Source organism: Prionailurus bengalensis, chromosome B4 (assembly GCF_016509475.1).
Source record: "Prionailurus bengalensis isolate Pbe53 chromosome B4, Fcat_Pben_1.1_paternal_pri, whole genome shotgun sequence".
Classification (NCBI taxonomy): Eukaryota; Metazoa; Chordata; class Mammalia; order Carnivora; family Felidae; genus Prionailurus; species Prionailurus bengalensis.
In genome coordinates this window covers 72,061,089-72,086,158 of record NC_057358.1, presented here as the reverse complement: position 1 = coordinate 72,086,158, position 25,070 = coordinate 72,061,089, and the positions used below count along the sequence as shown (strand labels likewise).

The 25,070-nt window shown below is 37.9% G+C and overlaps 1 protein-coding gene across 1 annotated transcript in view; it reads left to right on the top strand.

The window, feature by feature from the left end:
- DBX2 (developing brain homeobox 2) overlaps positions 1–24,517 on the top strand; it is a 35,364-nt gene extending 10,847 nt beyond the window's left edge. Inside the window, 4 exon segments of the mRNA XM_043563472.1 lie at positions 3,987–4,082; positions 16,270–16,346; positions 16,348–16,458; positions 22,174–24,517. Coding sequence (XP_043419407.1) covers positions 3,987–4,082; positions 16,270–16,346; positions 16,348–16,458; positions 22,174–22,503 — 614 coding nt within the window. The 3' untranslated portion in view covers positions 22,504–24,517.
- The last annotated feature ends 553 nt before the right edge of the window (positions 24,518–25,070 follow it).

The following is a 25,070-nucleotide window of genomic DNA, read 5'->3' as shown; positions in this document are numbered from 1 at the left end:
CTCTCGTGGCTAATAACTAAATATTATTCTAAAATATTTGTGTTTCTCTTGTCCTTTTTTAAAAAAGAAATTGCCGGGGTGCCTGGGTGGCTCAGTTGGTTGAGTGTCTTGACTTCAGCTCAGGTCATGATCTCACAGCTCGTGAGTTCGAGCCCCACATCGGGCTCTGTACTGACAGCTCAGAGCCTGGAGGCTGCTTCGGATTCTGTGTCTCCCTCTCTCTCTGCCTCTTACCCACTCACATTCTGTCTCTGTCTCTCTCAAAAATAAATAAACATTAAAAAAATTGCCCAAAACAGTGTTCACATTCCAGATGCATACCCATTTGAGGTTGAATGCTAATGAGTGGATGAGATAGTGTGTGTTCAATTCATAGCAGTGCATGGCATGTAGTAGGCACTCCTTAAATATTGTTGTAAATATTGTTCAGTGAGCCTATAATGAGTTGTTCCCAGTATAATCAGTGATAAAGTGACTTCATCTAGTCTGCATTAATGGGCTTTGAAGTGCATATGAGGATGAAATTGCCTTGTTTTCTGTCCTTTTCAGAGCATCTTCTAAGTAGTTCTCAAAGACTTAAAAAAGTTTTAACACATCTATCAACTTGTTACTTTGTTTTCATCACAGCTGAGTTTCCTTTCTTGCTATTCCTTTAAAAAGTATATGATTGACAAACATTTAAAATTGTAATATATATATATATCTTTAATGCGTTTCATTGTTTAAAATGGTTATTTCCTAGTGCCATTTGACACCCCTGCAGTCATAGGTTCAGCTGGATGAGCATTTGACTTATGTCAAAGTAGGCACATGTAAAAAAAAAAAAATGGAGCACTTAATTGGAATTTCACAACAATTTTCACAGAAACCAGCTTCAACAAGGTGTATTTATGTATGGAAACCATGAATTGACTGTGTAAATATATGTATGTCAAAGAGATGTTTTAACATGGTAAGGAAATTCTACACAAGAGAACCTGAAGCCTGGTCATGTCACATGTAGTTCCTTAGCCACAAGAGTTTATTACTGTAGATGGTATGTCATTTTGATTATAGCTTCACTCTATTAAGATAAGGTAATACATAGTAATATAACAAACTACTCAATGAAAACTTCTTCTGGTTAAATTTAGCACTAAGATTGTATATCTCAGAATTTCATTTATCACAAATGAATTTAATTGATTGCTTGTCTCAAATGAACCACTCATTTTTTTTTATTTTTTTTTTTAACGTTTATTTATTTTTGAGACAGAGAGAGACAGAGCATGAACGGGGAAGGGTCAGAGAGAGAGGGAGACACAGAATCTGAAACGGGCTCCAGGCTCTGAACTGTCAGCACAGAGCCCGACGCGGGGCTCGAACTCACGGACCGTGAGATCATGACCTGAGCTGAAGTTGGCCGCTTAACCGACTGAGCCACCCAGGCGCCCCACTCATTTTTTTTTTATCTTTTATTTTTATATTTTTTAGGCCATAGGGTTAGATTGAGAAACAGTTTGGCTAGAATGATAAAATTTGTAATTTGTACATATTATAATGCATGGTTATTTTAATAGTATCACTAGTGTGCTTATTTCATGTGTGTTTTTTCCAGCTATCATGATAAATGTGTTATTACATGTATGTAAATGCAGCATTGCATTTTGTGCCAAACTGCACAGTAGCCATGACTTAATTATATGGAGTGTTTATTTTGAGATGAAATAATTTAACAGAAAATGCTTGAGAATCAACATAATGTGACAATTTTTATATGTAGAAATAGATTTTTATTTTTCAAAGTACTTCAAATATTCCTAGAATACTGGAAAATGTAACTCTGCCTAAATAGTGCCATTTTCTCATAAGATATTAAAATGAAATGATTTATCTTTTCTTTGGTGGTTTTATAGTCAGTGTTAGAACAGTTTATGATAACAGTAAAATTTTTAAAAAGTTTTATAGGGTGCCTGGCTGGCTCAGTTGGGAATGTGCAATTCTTGATCTCAGGGTCTGGTGGTGAGTTCAAGCCCCAAGTTGGGCATGGAGCCTATTTAGAAAAAAATGTTTTTTTAGTTTTATAGAATTTTTTGAACACCAAGATGGATTTCCTTTTCATACTTTGCTTAGTTGCTATATTTTCAAAGTATCATTTTTTAAAAGATTTTATTTTTAAGTAATCTCTACACCGACTGTGGGGTTTGAACTCACAATCTGAAGATCAAGAGCTGCATGCTCCGCTGACTGAGCCAGCCAGGCACCCCTTGAAATATCATTAAGACTAATGTTTTATTATTTGAAAACTTGGATATTAAAAAACTAAGAATACAAATATTGGCAACTTTCCGTTATGTTATAGAAAAAACCTGCATGTGTGATTAATTTGCAATTTGAAGGCATTAAGAACCTAGATTTTTATTGGGCAATACACTTATTTTGATATATCCTTCAAAAATATTGGCGAAAGTAAACACATGCTTATCACTTGGTTAAAATACAAGTCTGAAATTACTGTGTTCTTGAAAAAGGTATGGTATTCGTATCAAAATAATATTCACTAAATATGATTAAAATAAGAAAAAAGTTGCCATTGAATATGTAGGGAGAGTTATAAAAATATTTATTTTCAAGTCATGTTCTAGATTTCAAGGTCATCTGTTATGGATGATACTATATTTCAAGATGTGTCTGGGGAGAGGGAAGGGGTTCATTCCTGATCCTCATTCTCTGCCTAAGAAGGTCGAGAGAGGCTTCCTATTTCTTAGTTTTACTAATTACTACTTATAATTATGACCACACAGAAAATGAACTATTAGGCTTGGTTTTATACATTCATTTATTGAAAGTTTGCTGACATTTACAATGTGCTACGTACTCTTTTGGGTATGCGATAGCAAAAGCAAGTTGTCCACCTTCAGGAACTTTCACCCACGTTTATATTATATCTCATTATGCTAAAGGACATAGGGTATTTAAGGTGTTTAACAAAAGCCTGACATATAGTAAGTGCTCAGTAAAGAAGAGCTCTTACTAATGTTCTGTGACATCCTTTTTAGCTATTTATCATCTACTGAGAAACAGAATTTAAAATTTCTTTCCTTATAAGAGTAATGATACCTATTCTGTGTACATGTATTGAAAATGTTATGAATAGTATAGTTTAATAAAGTGAGCAGGACAGATATATGGTAAATCCCTATACTACAAACACAGATATCTTCAGGTTAACTAGTTTCTCTTGAGATAAAATGCTATTATTCTCAAATACTTTTGAACATGTAAAAGTGATCAGAACAAAAAAAACCATTTTGTTATGGAATTGCTCAATAGATTATCTCTTACCACTTTCGAATCCAACTAACTATTTTGAAGAATTTTCTGAAAATAAACAGTAGAGTAATATAATCTCTTCTAAAAAATTAAGCATATAACATTCAAATTGGTTTTTATATTTAATTTTTTACTTTCTGCTTTCCATTTGTTCCTCGGTAAGTATCATATCTTGAGCTGTGCCATTCAATAATATGATAGCTCCTAGCCACACGAGTGTATTTATTTTAAAATAACTTAAATTGAGAATTCAGTTACCCAGTTACATTAGCCACATATCTCAGGAGCCATGTGGGAAATAGATCCATATTGGACAGTGGGGATAAAGGACATTCATCACCACAGATAGTTGTCCTGTGTGTTGCTCTAGGATATTGTGAATAAAGGAGTATTTGATATGTACTACTTGTAATTATGACCACACAGAAAATTATAGGTTTGGTTTTGATCAATTTGTCTTTCCACTGCGTCTTCCACATCTCGATTAAATGTGTGGTAATCTCTTTGACAGATAAAGGCTACTTTAGAATAATGTTAATTTCAGTCAGAGTTATAACCAGCCAAGTAAAGGCTCAGAAAATGGAGTGTTTTACTCAGTGACTTTTGGGAAACTAGAATTTTGAATATGGTCTAAAAGAAATGGCTCATCAATGAGATCAATGCTTTCTCCGCAGCGTCTTCCAAACCTTTCTTCCTGAGTGCCTCACCATTCTACTCTGCATGCTGTGGTGGGTCCTGTCGGCGCCCAGCATCCCCCACTGCTTTTGCAAGTAAGTTTTTATGCTTCATCAGCAATGCCTCAGTTATTCTGTAAACCAAAGCAGCAGGATTTAATGTGCTCTGGAAAACTAATTGGTAATGCCATGGCAAGGAGCTAAATCCTCACTAAAAATCACAGCGATCCTATTCAGGAGGTTTCCAGAGATTTATCAGACCTCAGCACACTGAGCAATTGTGAGCCGTTTCTAATGGCATTGAAACCCAGGGCTGATACACCAAGGAAAGTGACTTGTTTTCCATTTGATATAAAAGATCTCAGAGGGACTGATTTGGCTCTTTCTGAAACGTGTAGCAATACTCATTTAGAGAAGAAAAAAGAAAGAAGGAAGGCTAAGAAATTGTGCTGTATAAAATTTCTATTCAACTTAGAATGTAACACAGAAAGTCACTAGGTGTTCATAGAAAATAATAAAAATTGTCCAGATTGTGAAAGGAGAGAAATATGTCCTCTTTATGATCTTGAAAAGAACCCACCAGAGTTGTAGGAAATATTTTCAAGAGAACTTTTCCTCAAAAATTTCAAAATTTAAAATGTCCAGGGGTGGAGTGAGAACAACAACTCTGAAAAAACTTTTAGAGCGTGCAAGCATGCACACACATACACACTCAAAAAGAGCAATGTCGAACTAAAAAGAAATAAAGTTCACCTTGATCTTGAGATTTCTAGGTCAAGTAAGAGTTTGTAGGCAGAGATTCTGAGTGTGTGATGAAGAAGTCCAGTAAGCTCTACTCTACTCTGGTAGAGGCCAGCACACTTATTTCAACTGCCCAGAGAAAACTTTTATTCAGGTTAACCCCTCTGTCAGGTGGAAAGTGAAATAGAAGGAGTTGAGTCAGCCTGAAGTACAGAGCTCTATCACGGTCGGATTCAGGTCCCTGTTGCCTCCCGTGAATGTGTTTTATGAATGTTTCAGGAGAGCAGTTGCTCAACAGGATGATTCCTGACAAGTGAGGCAGCAAATGCTGGCCGTTTAATGAGCTGCAGGCTTCTGAGCATCTCTTTAGGGGGCCGATACTTTCCCACAGAGCACTTTACATGGCAGGGACCCAGCCACAATGGGCGACAGACCCGTGACCAATCGTCACTTTCACTTGACTCATCCACACGCGACCTCACCACGATTTTTCACTGTGCAGATGAACTTTAGGAGCCATTTCACATGGAAAAGGCTTGGGCAAGGGTCAGTTGCCCTTTTGTATGGTCATAAAGCAAGGCTCTGTGTGTCCATCTTTTCTCCTGTCTCACATTCCAAGTGAATTTCTGGACACCATTTAAAGCACTTGACTGAAAAATAAAGCAGTGAATGAAACTGACTTTTATAGACTCATTCTAGCTCATCTTCCCATATAACCCTGTCCACCTGAAAAGGGATTTAGTGGATGAGCTGAGTGTATACAGGACTTGCTGAATACATAGGGCCCATTATCAACTCTGGGATCGTTTATTAACCAGGACTGATACACCACTATTTTGGAAGTGACCTATTAATTGTCCATTTAACTAGAATGTATAGATTCAAATAGAAAAATAGAAACCATGACTAAACCTTTTACTCGCTCCTTCAAGGTGGTCTCCTGTGAGGGCAATTGAAAACTGTTGTGCAAATTAAGGAGACATTTGTCACCATATATTAGAGTAGCAGGGAGAGGCTGCTGGAGTAGAGACCTAAGTCCCAAATCTCTGCTACTATAGCATTGTGGCGTCTCTGAGATTAAATCTTTGGTGTTGCATTCCTGGGGTAGAGATTAAAAGAGATCCCACACCTAGTTTCCGTTACTTCCCTTTGATATCATACTGGACTTCTATTTTAAAGACTCTCTGGCAATGTAGCGTAATGGACAAAAAAACCCTGTGTAGGGGCACCTGGGTGGCTCAGCTGGTTATGCATCCGACTTTGGCTCCGGTCATGATCTAACGAGTTTGAGCCCCACATCGGGCTCACTGCTGCCAGCGTGGAAGCCTGCTTCAGATCCTCTGTCCCTCTCTCTCCTCTCTCTCTCTCTCTGCCCCCTCCCCTCAAAAAATAAATATGAAAAAAAAACCCACGTAACAGGTGGACATTCATGTATGTGTGCGTGTATATGTTTAGTCATTTCATAGGAATGTTTTGGTGAAAATCTCTAAGCCCTATAAATTACTTTACACTTTACACTAATGCCCAGGCCAGTTTGATAAATAGAGCACATAAAAGTAATTCTAAAGACATTTCCTAGAGAACGTCATCATACTCTCAATTGCTTGAAAAATTACTTTAAGCAAGACTCATTTTCCTCCATCTGCCTCTCAGTTCTTCCCACTTTATGCCTTTGGCGTAACTGTAATATATTGTGGCATCTATCCCTAGAGGCCTATTAAGTCCTATGTTTATCTTTTTTATTTAATAAAACATATAAGGGGTAAATCAGCACAGCTCAGATCAAGCATAGAGAATGCTGTACTTGGTTTGTCTCCATTTCTGAGGTTGGCATTTTAAAAACACTTTAGAGATGCCACAAGTGTTTTTAATAAACTTTCGTGTCTCATTAGTTATAAATCTGAAATGACTTTTTAATTTTTTTGTTTATAATGTTCATTGTATTAGCAGCAAATAATAATGAAATGGTGGATTTAGGCTGTCAATAAAGAATTTTACATAAATAACCATGATACCAAAGAACGTTAATAAGGCTTACATCTGCACAGTAATCTTTTTTTATTTAAGGCATTTACTAGATTTTCTTTTTTTTCTTCTTTTTTTAATAATAAGAACAGTTTTTATGCCCAAGCATTTACATTTTTTTTCCATTGCACAGACGGAGGAAAATGAACTGTCCAAGTAATCTTGTATTAAATTTCAACCAAAATGTGCTGACATGTGTGGACAGCCAAAATCAAGGTTTATAGTAAACATTTTAATAAGCAATGAAATCGGTGGCCCTCACAAAATTGACTTCACTCTTTCTAAAGTGTAGGATCGGATCAACAGGTTCCTAACAAGCAAGTAAAATATCATTTTGACTCTTGTAACATGATTCACTTGTATAAAATTGATTTCGCTTTTCTTGTTAACCTTTTAGATTTATGACTGATTTGTTGTTGCAATGTGGAAACAATCATTCATCCAGTGCCCTTCTCACATATAATAAATAGTTTAATAGGCTATTTAAGCACAACCCTTACAGTGGGGAAACATTAAAAGGCAGTGGTAAAAGTTCTCCCCTCCCCCAAAGCAGTGGAAGGAAAATCTTTGATATTACATCCATAAGGTTCTTTTCAAAATCACACATTTCTCAGCTAAAATGAAATGGAAACTTGTGGAGGGAAAAAAACCACCTGAAAAAGTGCGGGAGTCTTAATTAGGTAGAATGGCTAATTGAATTAATCAGATAATTATTTCATTTTGTCTTTGAGTACTCAACTTGCATGTGATCGTTCAACAATTCTATGCATTAAAAGACAAAGTTTAAATTTAGAGTAGTAGGATGAAAATATAAGCAGGAAAATATTCTGGGACAAACTGCTCTGCCTCTTCCTTGGGAAATGAACTTCTATTCTACATCTTAAGATCATTTTGCTATTTCCTCTTCTTTGTGAAACTTTAAAGAACATAATATACTGTCCAAATTCAAATTTAGGATTTTGTTGACTACAGAAGGGAAGGGCCATTACTTTTATTATTGTGAACGTAGGTTGGTCTTGAGCGTCACTGTCAGAGATGGGCGATGCTCTGATTAGTATTCTTGCCACCTGACCTGCCTGTGTTCTCTTTCACTGTTCTCAGCCGGAGTCTGGGTGCCCTGAGAAAAGCAACAAGACCTATAGCAGTCCTTCTGTGAGGATTTATTGTTAGCACTCTCAGATCTTCAGAGGGATGCAGCATTTTGTGCTAATAAAGAAAGAAGCATGATTATTTTGTTGAAAACCTAAGCAGTTTTATGCAGTAAGTTGAGTATAGGTTTTGACTTCTCAATAGTGAAGGGAGGGGTGTTCCAGAGATAAATGACAGTCGGTCAACCAGGAAGAATGTTTAAAGGAGTTGGAGACTCAAAGACAATAGATTTTCCAAGTTGATGGCTCTATTCAACGGTTCTACAGAGGCAGTGAAAGTATTTGAGTAACTTTCCAGGAAAGGAGTTCCCTTTCTCCCCAAATGTTCATAAGTAGTGGAGGCTGGGGGATGGGGAGCAGAGCTACTTAGAGATATAGGGTGCTTGTTCCTGATCTCGTCTGCAGCCCTTGTCTGACCATAGTGGGACCTCTAACACGGCAGCTAATAAAGTCCTGATTTGAGATTCCCCAGAAGAAGAGCACAAGTACAGAATAGAGGAAAGAGAATTGGCTGAACAGAACAAAGAAGGGAAGGGTTATACTCTTGGCTCAGTATGTGTCTACAGAATGATATGGGGCAGTTGGATTATGTGTTTAGAAGTAGAATGCCCAGAACAAGGGAGATAAATAGTCCTACTAAACTCTAATGGTCAGACAGCCTATTAGAACCTGTTTAGTTCTAGAGCCCCACTTTAAAAGGCACAGTGAGCAAATAAAAAACCAGGTCAGGAAGCAGTCAGCAACTAAAATTGCAAAGGATCTATATGTCTGGTCATGAATTTTCTAAAGTGATTGAGTATTTTTTGGCCTGGAGAAGAGAATAAGGAGAACATGAGAGTTATTGTCAAATTAATATACCATATTCAGTATAGATGTAAAGGATAGAATTGGGACCAATGAGTGGAGTTTAATGGAAATTGAATTTAGGCTTACTATAAGGGAAAGATTTTTACTAAATCAAATGAATATGATATGATAATGAAGTGTTATAATACAGCATTTCCAAGTACTAGATTATATAGAGATTGGAAGGTAGACTTCTAGTTTAAATAAGGCGAGCCATGGAAGGCACTATCTTCTTTTTCCAAGCCTCAAATCCACAAGAATTACATAAAACACACACACACACACACACACACACACACACACACACACTACATCCCCACACGTGAAAATATGAAGGGTTCCATTAGTTATCTAATGCTCTGTTTCTCTGTCACCCTCCTTCCTCTCCTCCACGAACGTGTCATTTACACACAGCACACCTCCAGTTGGAGTGCCCTTCACCAGGCCCATGTCACACAGGGATTTTCTGGGGAATGGTCCTTGGGGCCATTTTAGGATCCAGGGAATCACACCTTTGAAACTTTCTATCCTAGGTCACTCTGCCACTTTAATCTGACTCTTCTCACCTCTTTACCTCTTTGCCTACTCATAACTTTGACAATCTTTGGTATAATTTTAAAGAATATTGATTGGTCTCACTGACTTCAAGTGCACAGCCTAACTTTCTGGCACCTTAGTTTTTTTCCTGTGGAAAATTAGGATGGTAATACCTCCCTCTGGGGATTGTTGTAAAGAAGACATGACATGCTGTATGTACTGAGCACATAACAGTAGTACCTGTTGAGCCCCATATATATGGAAGCCACATTTTAAATAGTGATATTCCCAAATTGGTAGAGTCTGTAGCACATTGAATTGGTGGCCCTGGCTTTTAAAGCCTCTTTTCTATGTGTCTTAAACTCTATATCTGCTTATTTTTATATTATATTATATTATATTATATTATATTATATTATATTATATTATTTATTTAATTTATCGTCACCTGGAAGTTTCCATACAAGTCAGACATTTGTCATGAGTTTAGACATAGTTCTACTAGGTGTTTGTTGCTTATAACAGTTTAGTAGTTTCTGAAAGAATTTTGAGTCACCAACAAGTTCTTAAAGTCTGTATGTTTGTTTTGCAGGCAGAGACTTGAGCACATATTCATAGGCTTAGAAGGAATGGAGGTGGTGTAGGTTCCGTGGTGTGGTTTATGGTTAGATCCAGAGAGAGCCCATAAAAGACTGTGGGGAGACATGGAAAGGAGCGTCAACGGTATAAGTAGCATCTTATCATAAATACTCTTTTAGTAGGAACCTAAGGCATATCACCTAATGAAAACCAGCAGGATTTGTGTATTGAGAGGAGTGCTAAGAGAAACCAGGTAGCTAGCAAAGAAAGGAAGAATGTCATAGTCTTTATCGTTGCTGTATTTTTTTGCTTGTTCATTAGTTGTATCATATTCACTGTAGGTCTGTAGGGTGCCAGGTCCAGGAATTAACCCTTTGACCTTCATAACCACTCCAGATTTCTCAGAGATTGAGTCTGGTTTGGGTCCATGACTTCCAAAATGTTAGTATTTACCACATTGGAGAGAATAATTTATTTGTAGATTTTCTCAATGGGAATCTTCTTTGTCTTTACTTGAAAATAGTTCTATAGGAAAACCTATGAGTTTCCAATAAAAGTTTTAGGGATATTGAAATGTGTTACCCCATTGTTTTATTTACACTTGTAGACCTTGGTGAAGAAGGGGCTAAAGGGGGGAGAATCATGGTCCTTACTTATAAAATCTCTGCTTAGAAAAAAATGTATGTAGATTTTTAAAAATTAGGCTTGTAGGTCCATAAATTTGCTGTGCATTTCCCCATAGATATGAAAAGTTTTATTAGCTCAGAAAATACAGGCCTTCTACAGTGCTGAGTAGCAGCATTTTAGGTGCTCCTTGAAAGGCTTTCCTCTAGGGTAAGTTACAGCATAAACTTCTTTCAGGCAAAACCTTCCCCCTGCCCCCACCAGGGCCCTAATATACCTATCTAGCTATCGCCTGTGTTTCTGCCATTCATACCCCACAATCTGGAGATACCAAGCTGTGTGAGATTCCAGATCCACCGTGTTTTGCCATGTCCTCCTCTCACTTGTGAGTCTGCAAATGCTAATCCCTCTGCTCTGCCTGCCTTTGTCTAGGCTGCCAGCAAGAGGAATTGCTATTCTTCTAGCTGTTCCTCTCTCTCAGGACTTACTCTGTTAGCTTCCAAGTCTAAGTGGCTTCTCATCTGGCTCTTAAATACTTTCTCTGCTGTGGTCTGTGGTTATTTATCCCACTGTGTTGTGGCTGTCTGTATATTTCTTGGACCTCTCCTTATCAACTGTGAGCACCTGAAGGATGGATTGATCTTCACTTATCAACTGTGAGCACCTGAAGGATGGATTGGATTCATCTTCACTTGTCACTCAGTGACATCTCAATCACTCCACCAGATTATTCCCAAAAAGGTTGCTATAGTGTTTGCTTGTTTTCCTTAGAAAATAGGACCACACTTAAAATGCAGAATAGATATGAATTACTTGTCCATAACTGTACAGTACTCTATTTTAGTATTTATTTTTGCTTTTTCAGTCTTTTTTTCCCCTGCATTTTAATCTAGTTGTAAGCATAGTATGGATCTTATCATACGCATTAAAGCAGATTTTCTTTCCTGCTGCTTGATCTTCATAGTTCTTTAAATAATTTCACCAAGTGGATATAGTATAATATACATATACATTTCTTTACCTTTGCATATTTAGTTTTTCCCCCAATTTTTAATACATATGGCTATCATAATGATAGATTATATACATTAACAAATTAAAAATGCCAGAATCAAAAAATCAAGTGATAGGGCATGCTAAATTTGAGGACACAGTTATTAGGCTGTATGGGAGATACCATGTAGTCAGGCTCACAGACAGGCCCAGGACAGGGGTCAGAAGCCTATAGTCACAGACAGGAACCCTGGCTTTTATAAATGTTTCCTCCCTTCCATTTTGACATGTTGTAACATCTGAGTAAAGACACAGTGTGAGCCAGAGGAAGGAGCCAAGAATTTTGATTCACAAGGTCCTCTTCATCTATACAGAGGATGTCTGTGCCATATGGTTCTTAGAAGAATCAAATGAAATCTGGGGCACCTGGTGCCTCAGTCAGTTAAGCATCTGACTTGATTTCAGTTCAGGTCATGGTTTGTGAGTTCGAGCCCTGCATTGGGCTGTGTGCTGACAGCACAGAGCCTGCTTGGGATTCTCTGTCTCCCTCTCTCTGTGCTCCCCCCCGGCCCTCCCCCCCCCAAATAAATAAACTTTAAGAAAAAGAATCAAATGAAATCTAACAAATGGAAGTGGGTAGATTTGTGGGATCCTTACTGTGGGCTAGGCACTGAAATTTTCTTGTATTATGTCATCAAATCCTTAGAGCAACCCTGTAAGATAAGCTGAAAGAAGTGAGTGACTTGCTTTAAGTCATACAGGTAAGTGCAGTGATCCAAGCCCAGTTCTTCTGTATCTCATATTTCAAAGTCCTTTGTGCTGGAGAGACATCATCCCAACAGTTGAGTCCCTGTGGCAGGAGGGCCAATTCCATAGTCTCTATACCAAGAAAAATTCAGAGAAGAGCATTTAGAAAAAGAACATATTGAGATATATATATTTTTTATTGACCAAGAGTTCATAAAGCTACTTAAATCTTTGATAAAGAAATAGTGAATGCAGTTGTCAAAACATGACTTCAAGATATGGCCTTGGCATGTGACAGGCAAAAGAAAGAAATGATGCTCTAGATGGAAAACTAACCAAGATCTCATGATAGAATGGATGGATAGAGCGTCAGTAAAAGCAGACCTTTGCAAAGAATTAGGCTGGATTACATCCCAGAAGCTATGGCATTTCTGAGATGCAAGTGTAACAGAGCTGGAAGGAAAGAGGGAGAGGCCAGTGGTCCTTCTAGCAATGTGAGGAGGAACCAGAATGAGATACAAACCAGGGCTGAGAGACACATTGGGAGATGATCTGCAATCTTTTAGCCAATAGGAAAGGAAGTATCATATTGCAGAAGGAGATTTGACAAGATTTATTCACTTGTTGACACTTGTTTCCTAAAATATAAGTCACATTGTGTTAGAATATATTGTGTAGGGTTGGGAGCTGGGAGCCTTTGTTTTGAAATGAGTTGTTTTGGGTTTGAAACCCTAGCCATGTACCCTTGGACAAAGTTTTTTAAACTATCTGATCTTCATTTTATTCATCTGTAAAATGGGGAAAATAATAGTATGTAATGTTGATGGCATAGGTTGGGAGGATTAAATGAATTAATGTGTGTCAGTGGCTTAACACAGAGTAAATACAATGGTACAGAGTACTGTGTGTTTATCATTATCATGTCACACCCTGATTAAACATCTCCTCTTGGTTTTCACTACTGTTGGATAATGTCCCAGACTCTTATAATCCTCTATGATCTGGCCCCATTCCACTCTAATCTCCATGTCAAAGGTCCAAATGTCTTCAAGAGCCTGGTAAGCTGGGTGAGGCTGTGACAGACTGGGGGCCACATGTTCCATCAAGAGGGGGCACCTGCTGCGTTCTCTGGTAGCTCTTTACTTTCTGGGAAGGTGAGCCTAGTGTGGTTCCCTTTGAAGAGATGTCAGAAACCTGGACTTCACATGAAATCTCTTAGTTGTGAAATGTGGACAGCTCAATCAGAATTCTAAGACCAGCAAAGCCCATCTGCAGGCTGGATAAGGGTGCCAGCTTGCACCTGCTGCTTCATGCCTTTCCCCAGCCTTGAAGACTGTTTACTTTTCCTCAGATAAACTTTATTCCTTCATGCCTTAATGCTTTTTAGAAAAATGTTGAGTGTAGTTGACACACAAGGTTATATTAGTTTCAGGTGTATAACACAGTGATTCAACAGGTTGATACATTATGCTGTGTTTGCCACAAGTATAGCTACCATCTGTCCCGATACATTACTATTACAATATCATTGACTATATTCCTTGTGCTGTGCCTTTTATTTTCATAATTTACTCATTCCATAACTGGAAGCCTGTATTACCTACTCCCCTTAACTCATTTTGCCCAGCCCTTCACCCCTCTCCCCTCTGGCAACCATCAGTTTGTTCTCTGCATTTATAGGTGTGCCTTAGTGGTTTTAGACATGCAGTCACTCTGCTTAGGTTGGCCTTGGTTCTTTCTCTCTTGAACTGGATTGTTCTTTTAGACTTGGCTCAACCCGCTTTCTCTGAACTAATTACTTCCTCCTTTGTGATACCAGAGAATTTCATAGAGCATTCTATTCTAGGGCTTAAGGCATTCATTTGCTTTTTTATTTAGATGTAATTTTTGGGGCGCCTGGGTGGCTCAGTCTGTGGAGCATCTGACTTTGGCTCAGGTCATAATCTCACGGCTCATGAGTTCGAGCCCTGCATCAGGCTGTGTGCTGACAGCTCAGAGTCTGGAGCCTGCTTCAGATTCTGTTTCTCCCTCTCTCTCTCTGTCCCTTCCCCAATCACACTCTGTCTCTCTCTCTTTCAGAAATAAACAAATATTTAAAAAAATTTTTAAAGAAATAATTATTAAGCACCAGAATGCATACCAGCTATAGCCATAAACTGGAGTCCCTGCTCCCCTGGTGCTTATATTCTGCTGTGGTGTTCATGTGTTAGTCCTCCCATGAGAAGGTGAGCTCCTTAAGGGCAGGGACCATGTGCTGTGTCTGGTTTCCTCAAATAAGCTCAGTTAGTCTGATACCAGGTATCAGTGTCCTTTTGCTGTGGTAACAAATTTCTGCAAATCTCCTGTCTTAAAACAATAGAAGCTTATTATCTTATATTTATGGGGTTCAGTAGCCTTAAATGGGTCTCACTGGACTAAAATCAAGTGTCAGCAGGGCTGTGTTCCTTCTGGAGGCTCTTGGGGAGAATTTGTTTCTTGCCTTTCCCTGTTTCTAGTGGCCGTCTGCATTTCTTGGTTTGTGGCCACTTCCTTCATCTTCAAAGCAAGAGTGTAGCATCAGAGAGAGTAAATCTCTGACTATGACTTCCTTGTTTTTCTCCTTCTTCCACTCATAAGGACCCTTGTGATCACATTAGGCCCACCTGGATACCCTAGAATGCCCCAGGATGTCTTCTAATCTCAAGGTCAGTTGATTAGCAACTGATACTACACTTGGAACCTTACTTTTCCCTTGTAATGTAATATGACATATTTACAGGTTCTAGGGAACATACATAGTATGTAATCTTTGGGAAGGCCATTGTTCTGCCTATCACAGCTGGAAAGCCAAATGAATGAATAAATGGTGAATGATGAAGGAAACTCTCAGAGGGTGGGAACCAGTTGTGCAAAAGGCAGAAAAAGTAGTAAATATCTCTGACCTGAAGGAGTTGATGATCACTTGGATTGGGGAGTGGTGGTGATTGGGGGTCTTCCAAACTTCCTTTCTCAGATTGAACATCTCTGACTCCTGTAAGCTTTCCTTGACATCCCAGATTAAGATCAGACCCTTGCTTTGTGCTCCCAAGGCAGCCTCCTTAGGAATACATCCTCACATTTGTGATGCTAGTTGAGTAAATGACTTCCAGGGGCACCTGGGTGGCTCATTCGGTTGAACATCCATCTCTTGTTTCAGCTCAGGTCATGATCTCGGGGTCATGAAATCGAACCCTGCATTGGGCCATGCTAGGCCCTCCCGGTGGAACCTGATGAAGAATTTCTCTCCCTCTACTGCTTGCGTGCGCTCTCTCTGGAAAAAAAAAAAAAAAGGAAGAAAAGAACAATACTGAAAATTCAAAAGCTGTTTATTTTATTGCAAAATAAGTAGTATTAAAAAGTTAAAAATAAGATAAATAAAAATAAATGCCTTCCACTAAATCTTACAGGTAATGCATATAATAAAATATATTTATCTTGTTTCTCAATGTGTAGCATTGAGCAGACGGCCTGGCATATGGTAAGTGTTCAAACTTTGTTGAGAGAGAAAACAAATGAATAAATAAATGAAGAAGTAGAGAAAAATTTAAAAATTTTTAATGTTTATTTTTGAGAGAGAGAGAGAGAGAGCATGAGTGGGGGGGGGGGTGGCACAGAGAGAGAGGGAAACAGAATCTGAAGCAGGCTCTAGGCTCTGAGCTGTCAGCACAGAGCCCAATGCGGGACTCAAACTCATGAACCATGCGATCATGACCTGAGTTGAAGTCAGACACTTAACCAACTGAGCCACTCAGGCACCCCATGGGACCATGGACTTGCTAACGTGGCACCCAAATTGGGAGGGCGAGCAGATGTACTTTTATCTCATTGGGGAGCGAAGGGCATTTATCAGATTCTCAATGGAGTCCATGACCAAAAACATGGAAGAAGCACTGCTCAAAGTGTGCAGAGTTCAGAGATAAGAGTGTTTGGCCATAGTACAGAGAAGGAAGATGCTGTCCTGGGAAAGGCAGACTGACTTCTTACTAATAAAGCTAACCAGGTTTTGTATATGTCTTCCCCTCTAGGAGAAGAGAATGTGCTGTCCCTCCTGACCCAGGACTCGAACTCCAAAGCTCGGCGGGGTATTTTAAGAAGAGCTGTTTTTTTCTGAGGATCAGAGAAAGGCTCTGGAGAAAATGTTTCAGAAGCAGAAATATATCAGCAAAACAGACCGAAAGAAACTTGCCATCAGCTTGGGACTAAAGGAATCACAGGTACTAATGAGCAGGAAGATGTCCACTGCTCCTGATTTCTGAAGGAATACAATGAAACCCATGCGTTTGGCAAATATCTGTTGTACTAGGTATGGTGCTGGACCCTAAAGTGCTATTGAAATGATTTTCGCAATTTTTTAGTGGGTGGAAATAGGTCCATTTGCTGAGAGGTCTAGGTTTTTGCATGCTTAAATCTTCCTAAATGAAGAGAAACACTAAGGATGTGGCATTTGTATCGTTAATTGTTTGCTCTGGTTTCAGAGTAGACTACGTAATGTTCTACAAAAGCAGGAACCGTTTTCCCCGTCTTTTTCTTCATTTCCAATCCCAAATCCAGTCCCAAATGTGTGACTCATAAATATCTCTAACTAGATCTCATTACTCTGCATTTTGGGCTTATGTCAAGCGCAGTAGTTTCATAGTTGCAATACTTACAAACCTTTCTTGTACATTAAGCCACTAGTATTGGACTATTTAATCATTTTATAATCACCATGTGAAATAAGCACTGTAATCATTCTCATTTTCTAGATGAGAAAATGTAGAGAAGTGAACACAGATAGGTCTGATGTCACGTAGTGAAGCTGCTTGGGAATTGGGCTCTCACCCCAGGTTACCTGACTGGAGTTGTGTTCTCCTTCACCTGGTGCTATCCTGTATGGTTGTGCCGCATGTTCACTGCACAAGGCACTTGACTAAGAGGGATGGCAACATTTGAAATGAGCAGGTAGTCCATCTGCCGAGCTGCCTTTTGTGATGCAAGGCTACAATCCACCTGGATTTTTTGAATTAGCTTCAAGGCACTGAAGTTGTTAGCACAGTCTCTGTGTTAACCACTGTGCTCACCTGTTCTTCCCTCGGTACAAATGACCTGGTTTCTAACTTTGGATTTTATTAAACCAGTTATTTTTGGATGAAACTCTCCTTAACCTTTCTTTCTTTCTCTTTAACTGCTTCCTTTCCCTAGGGAAGTGATCTGTCCCTACCCCCCCACACCCAACTGCTTCTAGTTGTAGGAAGCATTACGTGGTGTGGTAGAGTGTAATTGGCCTGGATCCGCCAGTCTGTGCTTTCCTCATTGTGTGATACTAATGAGTCCCTAACTTAATTGACTGCTCTGTGCCTCAGTTTCTCACTTCAAAAACAGGGACAAATGTAGGAATTCTATGTCACTGAGCCATTCTGTGTATGTGATAAATCAGCTGCGTGCAAGACACTGTGCGAAGTGGGCAGCAAGGAGTGTTGATAAGGACTGACTGAGATACACTCTTCGCACTCAGGAATTTATATGAGCAGCTGGGAAAATGAAGCAGAAGGTCATGAACAGTTAGATAATAACAGATAATATTGTCTCCTATGTTATGAGACAATAACATAGGAGACATCACCTGGAAGGTTAGATATACTGCCAAATAAAGGAGCTAGGTCAGTGGTCCTCAAAGTTACGTATCTCTCTGGAGCCTTATGTTAATCTCCGTGTCTCGGGAGGACAGCCGTATGACTGGTCCCTATACCCCTGGGGAGTCTAGCGATGAAACTGTCTCATCCTTAGAGGAATCGTTGGGCCTAAGGAGGCACAGAAGCTCAGTAGGACCCACCTGTGTCTCACTGATATGGATAAAAGTCTCCAGAGTTAGAGGGGAGAAACTGTGCAGGTTGGGGAGGTTGAGTCAGAACTTGAAGTAAGTGTTAAAACAGGAAATGTGGCTAGGTTTGATCTCACAGTGCTCTGAGACCATGTGAACATCTTTGATAGTATATGTCATCTTTTTTTTTTTTAATTTTTTAGTGCTTATCTATTTTTGAGAGAGAGAGAGAGAGAGAGAGAGAGAGAGAGAGAGAGAGAGAGTGAGTGCGAGCACTAGCGGGGAGGGGCAGAGAGAAAGAGGGAGACAGAGAATTAAAAGCAGGCTCTGCGCTATCTGTGCAAAGCCCAGTGTGGGATTTGCACATTGAGAACCGTGAGATCCTGACCTGAGCCAAAGTTGAGTCGGTTGGACGCCCAACTGACTGAGCCACCCAGGCACCCCAGTACATATCATCTTCTTAAGAACAGACTATTGGAAAGGGGATGCAGCAGGCATATCAGAGAATATTTACGAGGGGATGACCATAATCTGTCCATTCCAAGAAAACAAACTGTTTTCCTTGTTTGTATGTTATCGTCTAGTTCTCATTCACAGGTGTATAGTGTTACATAGTTGATTGTATTGTTTTTAAAATTCAAGTGCCTGAGGAATGAATACTTTTTATGTCACTGAATTTGGTGAACATCTCAGAAGTAATTTCACATTTTCTTATTTGCATATACATCTAATTACACAATTAACACATGGCATTTCAAACAAAGGGGAAATTGGTAAAGTTAAAAATGAAAACTCATCTCCTACCTTTCCAACCCAACTCCTTCATTTACTACTGTCATTTATAAATGGCTCTTGTTTTAATTTTTTTGATGAACCATGTATTATCTTTATCTTTAAAATAAATGAATACAAACGCACCATGATTACCATGTGTCCTTACATTTGATGTCATTTATCCTCACAGGGACCCTATGAGGAATCTACTTTGATTTTATAATAGGGACCTAGAATTGAGACCCAGAATTGTGTGTGCATGTGTATGTGTTTCTCCTTACCTGCTTCCTTTCCCTAGGAAATATATACATTTATATATATACATATATATATATGTGTATATATATGTGTATATATATATATATATCAAGATATATGTAGGAAATAATCCCATCTCTATATATATAAATATATAAAAATATATATAATATAAATACATAAATATATTTTATATAAATAATATTATATAATAAAATAAATACATAATAAATAAAATAACATAAAAATAATATTTTATTATAAATAATATAAATATATTTATATAAATAAAATATATAAATATATTTATAAATATAAATATAAATATAAATATAAATAAATATATAAATATATAAATAAAAATATAGATATATAAATGGGATTATTCCCTACATATATCTTGATTTTCTGAAGGAGAGGACAAATAATCTGTGTTACCACCACCCAGATCAAGCAGTAGAACCCTATCACCAGGCCAGTAGTCCCTTGCAGATTGCCTCCCGGTTACTGTTTCCTTTTCTGAGACTACCCACTATCATGGCTTCTAACAACATAGATTAGTTTTGCCTATTTGGGGGTAGTTTATATAAACAGAATCATTCGGTACAAATTCTATGGTATATGGCTTCTTTTCCTTAATATTATGTTTGTGAGATTCATTCACATGTTTGGAAGCAGTAGTAGCTCATCAGTACTCATGGCTGTGTAGTATTCCATCACACGGTTTACCACAGTTTATCCATCCTCATCGTGGGTGTTTGGATTGCTCCCACTTTTTAGCTATTATCTGTATTATTTGTAGCAGTTATTGTAGCTGTTATCAAAATAGTTGGAATATTATAGTTAGTGACATTTTCTTGTTACAGCCATTGCAGACTCTCCAAGTTGGTGGTTTCTTTCATTGTGGTAAAATATACATAACCTAAAATTTACCATTTTAACCTTTTTTGAGGGTACAGTTTAGTGGCATCAGGTACTTAGTTCACGTTGTTTCACAGTCATGACTACCTTCAGTCTCCAGAACTTTTTTCATCTTGTAAAACTGAAACTCTGTATCCATTATGCAGTGACTCCCCATTTCTCCCTCACTCTAGCCCCTAGCAACTACCACTTTCTGTCCCTATGATTTGACTGTTCTAGGTACTTTCAAATGAATCATTTGTATTTGTCCTTTTGTGATTGGTTGATTTCACTTAGCATATCTTCAGGGTTTCCATATTGTAGCATGTGTCAGAATTTCCTTACCTTTTAAAGCTGAATAATATTCCATTGTATGGATATACCACATTTATTTATGCATTCACCCATCAGTGGACATTTTGGTTGCTTCTGCCTTTTGGCTATTATGAATAATGCATGAACATGGATCACAAATATCTCTTTGAGTCTCTGGTTTTAATTCTTTAAAGTAGTTTGTGGCTTTTTCATGTTTGTGGTATCTTAATTTACACAGAAATTTCTCATTTTTATATTGTCAGCTCTATTTTTTTTCTTTTGTGACCTTAATGTTTTATGTCATGCTTAAAAAAAAATTCATCTCTCCATGACTGTGATTATATCTTCTAGTTTTTTCTAAAACTTTTATACTTTTGTTTTTGTGTTTAGCTGTTTAATCCATTTGGAAATTGTTTTTGTATTTGTTGAGAGGTAGAACTTTTCATTTATGATTTTCCCCAAATATGTACCTTTGTTTCAATACTGTTGATTGTGAAGGAACTTTTTTGATTTTTTTTTTTTCCACTGAGATATCACCCAGAAACAACTCTTGATATGCAGAAAAGCGACGGGAAAAAGAAAATAATGAATGTGGCACCAGTGGGCACAAATAAATGTCTTAGTGAAAGCCCACTAGAAATACTTGGCAGGCTTTCTAGGAGTAAATGCTCACCACAAATAATAAATGAGTTCATGAATAGAACCAAATGCTCTGGTATGTACACATTAGTACTGTTTTCTTATGAAAAGCCTTAACCACAGGATTGTAACTGAGATGGCAGTCTTTTGGACTCACTTGCCTGGGGTCAGGTTCTTTGTAGCCATTTTGAAATTGCCAGTCAGGTTGAAAGAATGAAGAAATTGTTTTCCCAATCTGAAAAGACCATCTCAATTTTTTCCTTCATTGGGAAAAATACTTGGTAATACTTCAATGATTTTTTTTATGTAGAATTTTCTAGTTTTTGTTTTAAAAATAGAAATCCACTAAATTGTTCATGTAAAGATGCAGTGTAATGCTCAGGAAAATAATGTGATTGGATTTTGAGATGTCAGGAAACCTGTTGTGAAGTTTTCTGACCAGGCACAGTTGACTATGTAGCAGATAAAGACAGAAGTTAGTAGTAAAGACAGACTCCGGTAGGGTGAGGTGGAATATGGCTCAAATTAGAAACCACTATCATAAGTACAACAATTGGTTGCTATTTATTGAGCCTAATTCTTCAAGTTTGATAAATCCTTAGAGTAATCAAACTTGGAAACTGTATAAAGCCTGGAATTGATCAAAACATTATAAAATGTATTCTTAATTTAGTTTTCTAGAAGTTCCTGATGAAATCTAAATGTTATAAGAGCCTGGGCACTGGAGTAGCACAGTCATGGATTCTGTTCTAAGTGCTTCCATTTTACTAGCTCTATGACTTTGAACTGGTTTATCACTCTGAACCCCAGTTTTCATACGTGTGAAATGAGGACTTCTTGCATTCACCGTGAGGATTAAGTTATGTATTCGGCGTAACATGCATGCCTTGACACCTGGCACAAAATAAACATTATTACTAGTCAATGGCATTTCCTTTTTATAAATAAATTAGCATTGCCTAAATGATGTTTTAAACTATTGAGAGTTAAATCAGACGTCATACTTGTAGGATGTAACCATTTTATCACAGTCGTTTTGTTTCATAAGTGTGTGGATATTATACTAAAGTAATTTCTCAGATATTTTTGAAGGAGCCCAGTGAAAAGTGATAAGGACTTTGCTAGGCTGGCTGTCATAATAAGGTATTTCATAGAAGGGATACTAGGAGAAATTATAGTTTAAAATACTGAAGTGAAGTAACATGGAATAAGTGATCGTTTTGTCCAATTATTTTGTCAATAGGTGAAAATTTGGTTTCAGAACAGAAGAATGAAATGGCGGAATTCCAAAGAGAAAGAAGTGCTTTCCAACAGGTGTATCCAAGAAGTAGGCCTTCAAGAGGATCCCCTCTCGCGGTCTGCTCTGGGGTTCCCTTCTCCATGTCCTTCGCTCTGGGAAGTCTCCCAACAGCACTCAAGTCCAAGATGGAGGGAGAATTCGCCAGAACCTTCAGAAAGACTGATCCAGGAGAGTTCAGGCGCACGGCCCCCAGAAGCAAATTCACTTCAGGGTGCCTTGTATTTGTGTTCTGAAGAAGCTGGAGACAAGGGTGTGCTTACTGGGGCTGTCTGAATGGAAGCCTTCCTCCTTGTTAATTTGAAAAGGACGCCTAACTAATAATATTTTGACTATAAAGCCAGCTAGCTTGTGCCTCATCAGTGCCTAAAACATAATATCTTTGGAGTGATGCACGAACTAATGCTTTAGGAAGTCCTCTCCAGTGTTCTCTTGTTTGGCTCCCAGACTCAGGCTTAATTTTTAATTTGTAAGTGGAATAGAATCTCCCAGAGAGTACAATGGAACTGAAAAGAATTGAGAGTTATATAGTTGGGCTCAGTCCCTACTCTGAGTGCGTGTATATACGTGCGTGTCTCTATGTGTGTATATATATAAATATTCGTGGAAATGGATCAGTAGGAGCTAGTTCCTCTTTAAATATTGCATCGAGCAAATTCATTTCCTTTTATTTGAGGAAAAACCAACTGTTGACTGAATGCGATTAATTTCTTGAAAATAATGTAAAATTTGGATTTTAGCCCAAATTTTCATATCACAGGAACATGTTTTTAAAAACTCTATTTTCTGGTTTCTTTTAGAATCTAGCTATCGAATTTTAACAATTCAGCTCAGCTGTCCTAATCGAATAAGCCACTGTTAGATACATACACCGCAAGCATATACTTAAAATTAACGCAACAAGCAAACTATAAGAATTTCTGAATGATACTGTTAGTACCCTTAATTTTCCAAGTCTCTGGCCTTTATTAGGACATCAATGAGTTACCCATTTAACTAACAGTTATCTTTTGATCTCTTCTCTGTAAGGATGGGCTTTAGTTAAGGTTTGCAAAACAAAATGCCTTTAAGGGCCTATGAGTGAATAAAGGGCATGGCCCACCTAAAAATATTTGAGTTTAATAATTTAAAAAATACTGTGTTGGGCACATGAAACATCCATGCCAAGCAGTTTTTGACCTCTGGCCAAGATTTAAGGAAGTGTCACAGTTCTTAAAATGTTCCCAACTGAACTTCAAAACACAATACTGATGGATTCTAGAGTGGATTTCTGTTTGCACTTCTAGTTATAGACTCAATTTTCCACTTAGGTGGTATACACCACATTTTTAGGTTATTTTTGTGTATTAACAGACACCACACAGATGTTTTATGTGTTTTGAGTATCCTGAAATAGTAGTATTATAAAATTGCATTTCTGGTAACGATTTGCTTAGTTAATCTGGAAATTTTTATTCTAGGTCCAAGAAAGAATTATGTTTCACTTTGAAGGAAATGAGGCAGAAAAAGGAAATGATGTGGTTTTGAACTTGGTTATTATTAATCTGTGGACAAGAAACATTATTAGAAGTTCATGATGTGGAATTTTGTTAGTGAGAAATCTGTGTAAAGAAAGTGGCTTCTAATTTGCTTACATTCCTAGTTATAGACTTTGAGGCTTTCGGGCTTCAAGAAGGTAATGTCTTAGAAGACAACAGTTTCAGTCAGCATCAGGAAATTATTTTGTGTGAACGTAATTTGAATTGGGGTATGCTAGCCTGTGTCTTTATCTCTAGATGTTTTACTTAAAAGTCCTCTCAGAAGAAGCTTGTCTCAGTGTCTCTGTGGGAAGTAGGAGCAGGGATCTGCTGACAACAATTTAAAACTTAAAACTCGTCTTTAAATGATTTATAGTATTGTTTCTTTCCTTTGTATAATGTTAACCTTGTTTACATATATTGGGTCCTTTTTTATGCTCTAGAGAGTGTGCTAAGCCTATTAAGGTGGATTAATTCATGACAGTCCTCATGACAATAGTCCTAGGAAGTAGGCACTGTTACTGCCAACATTCCTGTTGCCCAAGATGAGGAAGAAGGGACAGGACGAAGGCAGTGTGGTTAGGGTGATGGCCCGAGGTCATGAGGTTAATGAATAGAGTTTGGACCCTGGCCATCAGGTTTCAAATCTTGAGATCTTACCAACCGTATGGGGGTGCATACCACTGTAGAATGTATTCACAAGTTTATGGGATGCATTGTAAGACATACGTTTTGGGGATTACAGTAAGATTTATTAAAGAAATTCAGAAGCATTTTGTACTTTATGATCTCTTACTTGGGGAATGGTTTTCTTTCTGGTATTCTCTTCTCTGAAGTTTGAGGAAAGTAAAGAATTGCAGAAACCTTCAACTATCAAGCCTCTATAGACAGTAGTCCCATAGGAGTGTTTAAGTGAAATGAAAATGTTTTTTTTTTTTCTTATCATTCATGGCTAAAAATTATGAAGTGCTTACTTATGGTTAATGGTTCTGGAGGATAACTTGAAGATCAAATGAGAGCAATCTGCTTCATGGCCATCTTATGACCCAGGTGTTAGATGTGGGTTAATTGGTGCTTAGATGATCTTCCCCCAGGGTTTCACCCCAAGCTCTGAGGCTCAGCAGAGGCTCCTCTCTGCAAGGTTGGCCTGATATTCAAATATACAGATAAATATTTTAATTGGTTTCTAGCATCAAGGCTTAGGAAAAGTATACTTTAGATGACTATATTAGGGATACTTAGAAAACACACACAAACATACACACATGGTGCACATACATATATGCCTCTTACTTTGCCTTTACTTACCTGAATTACTGGACAGAA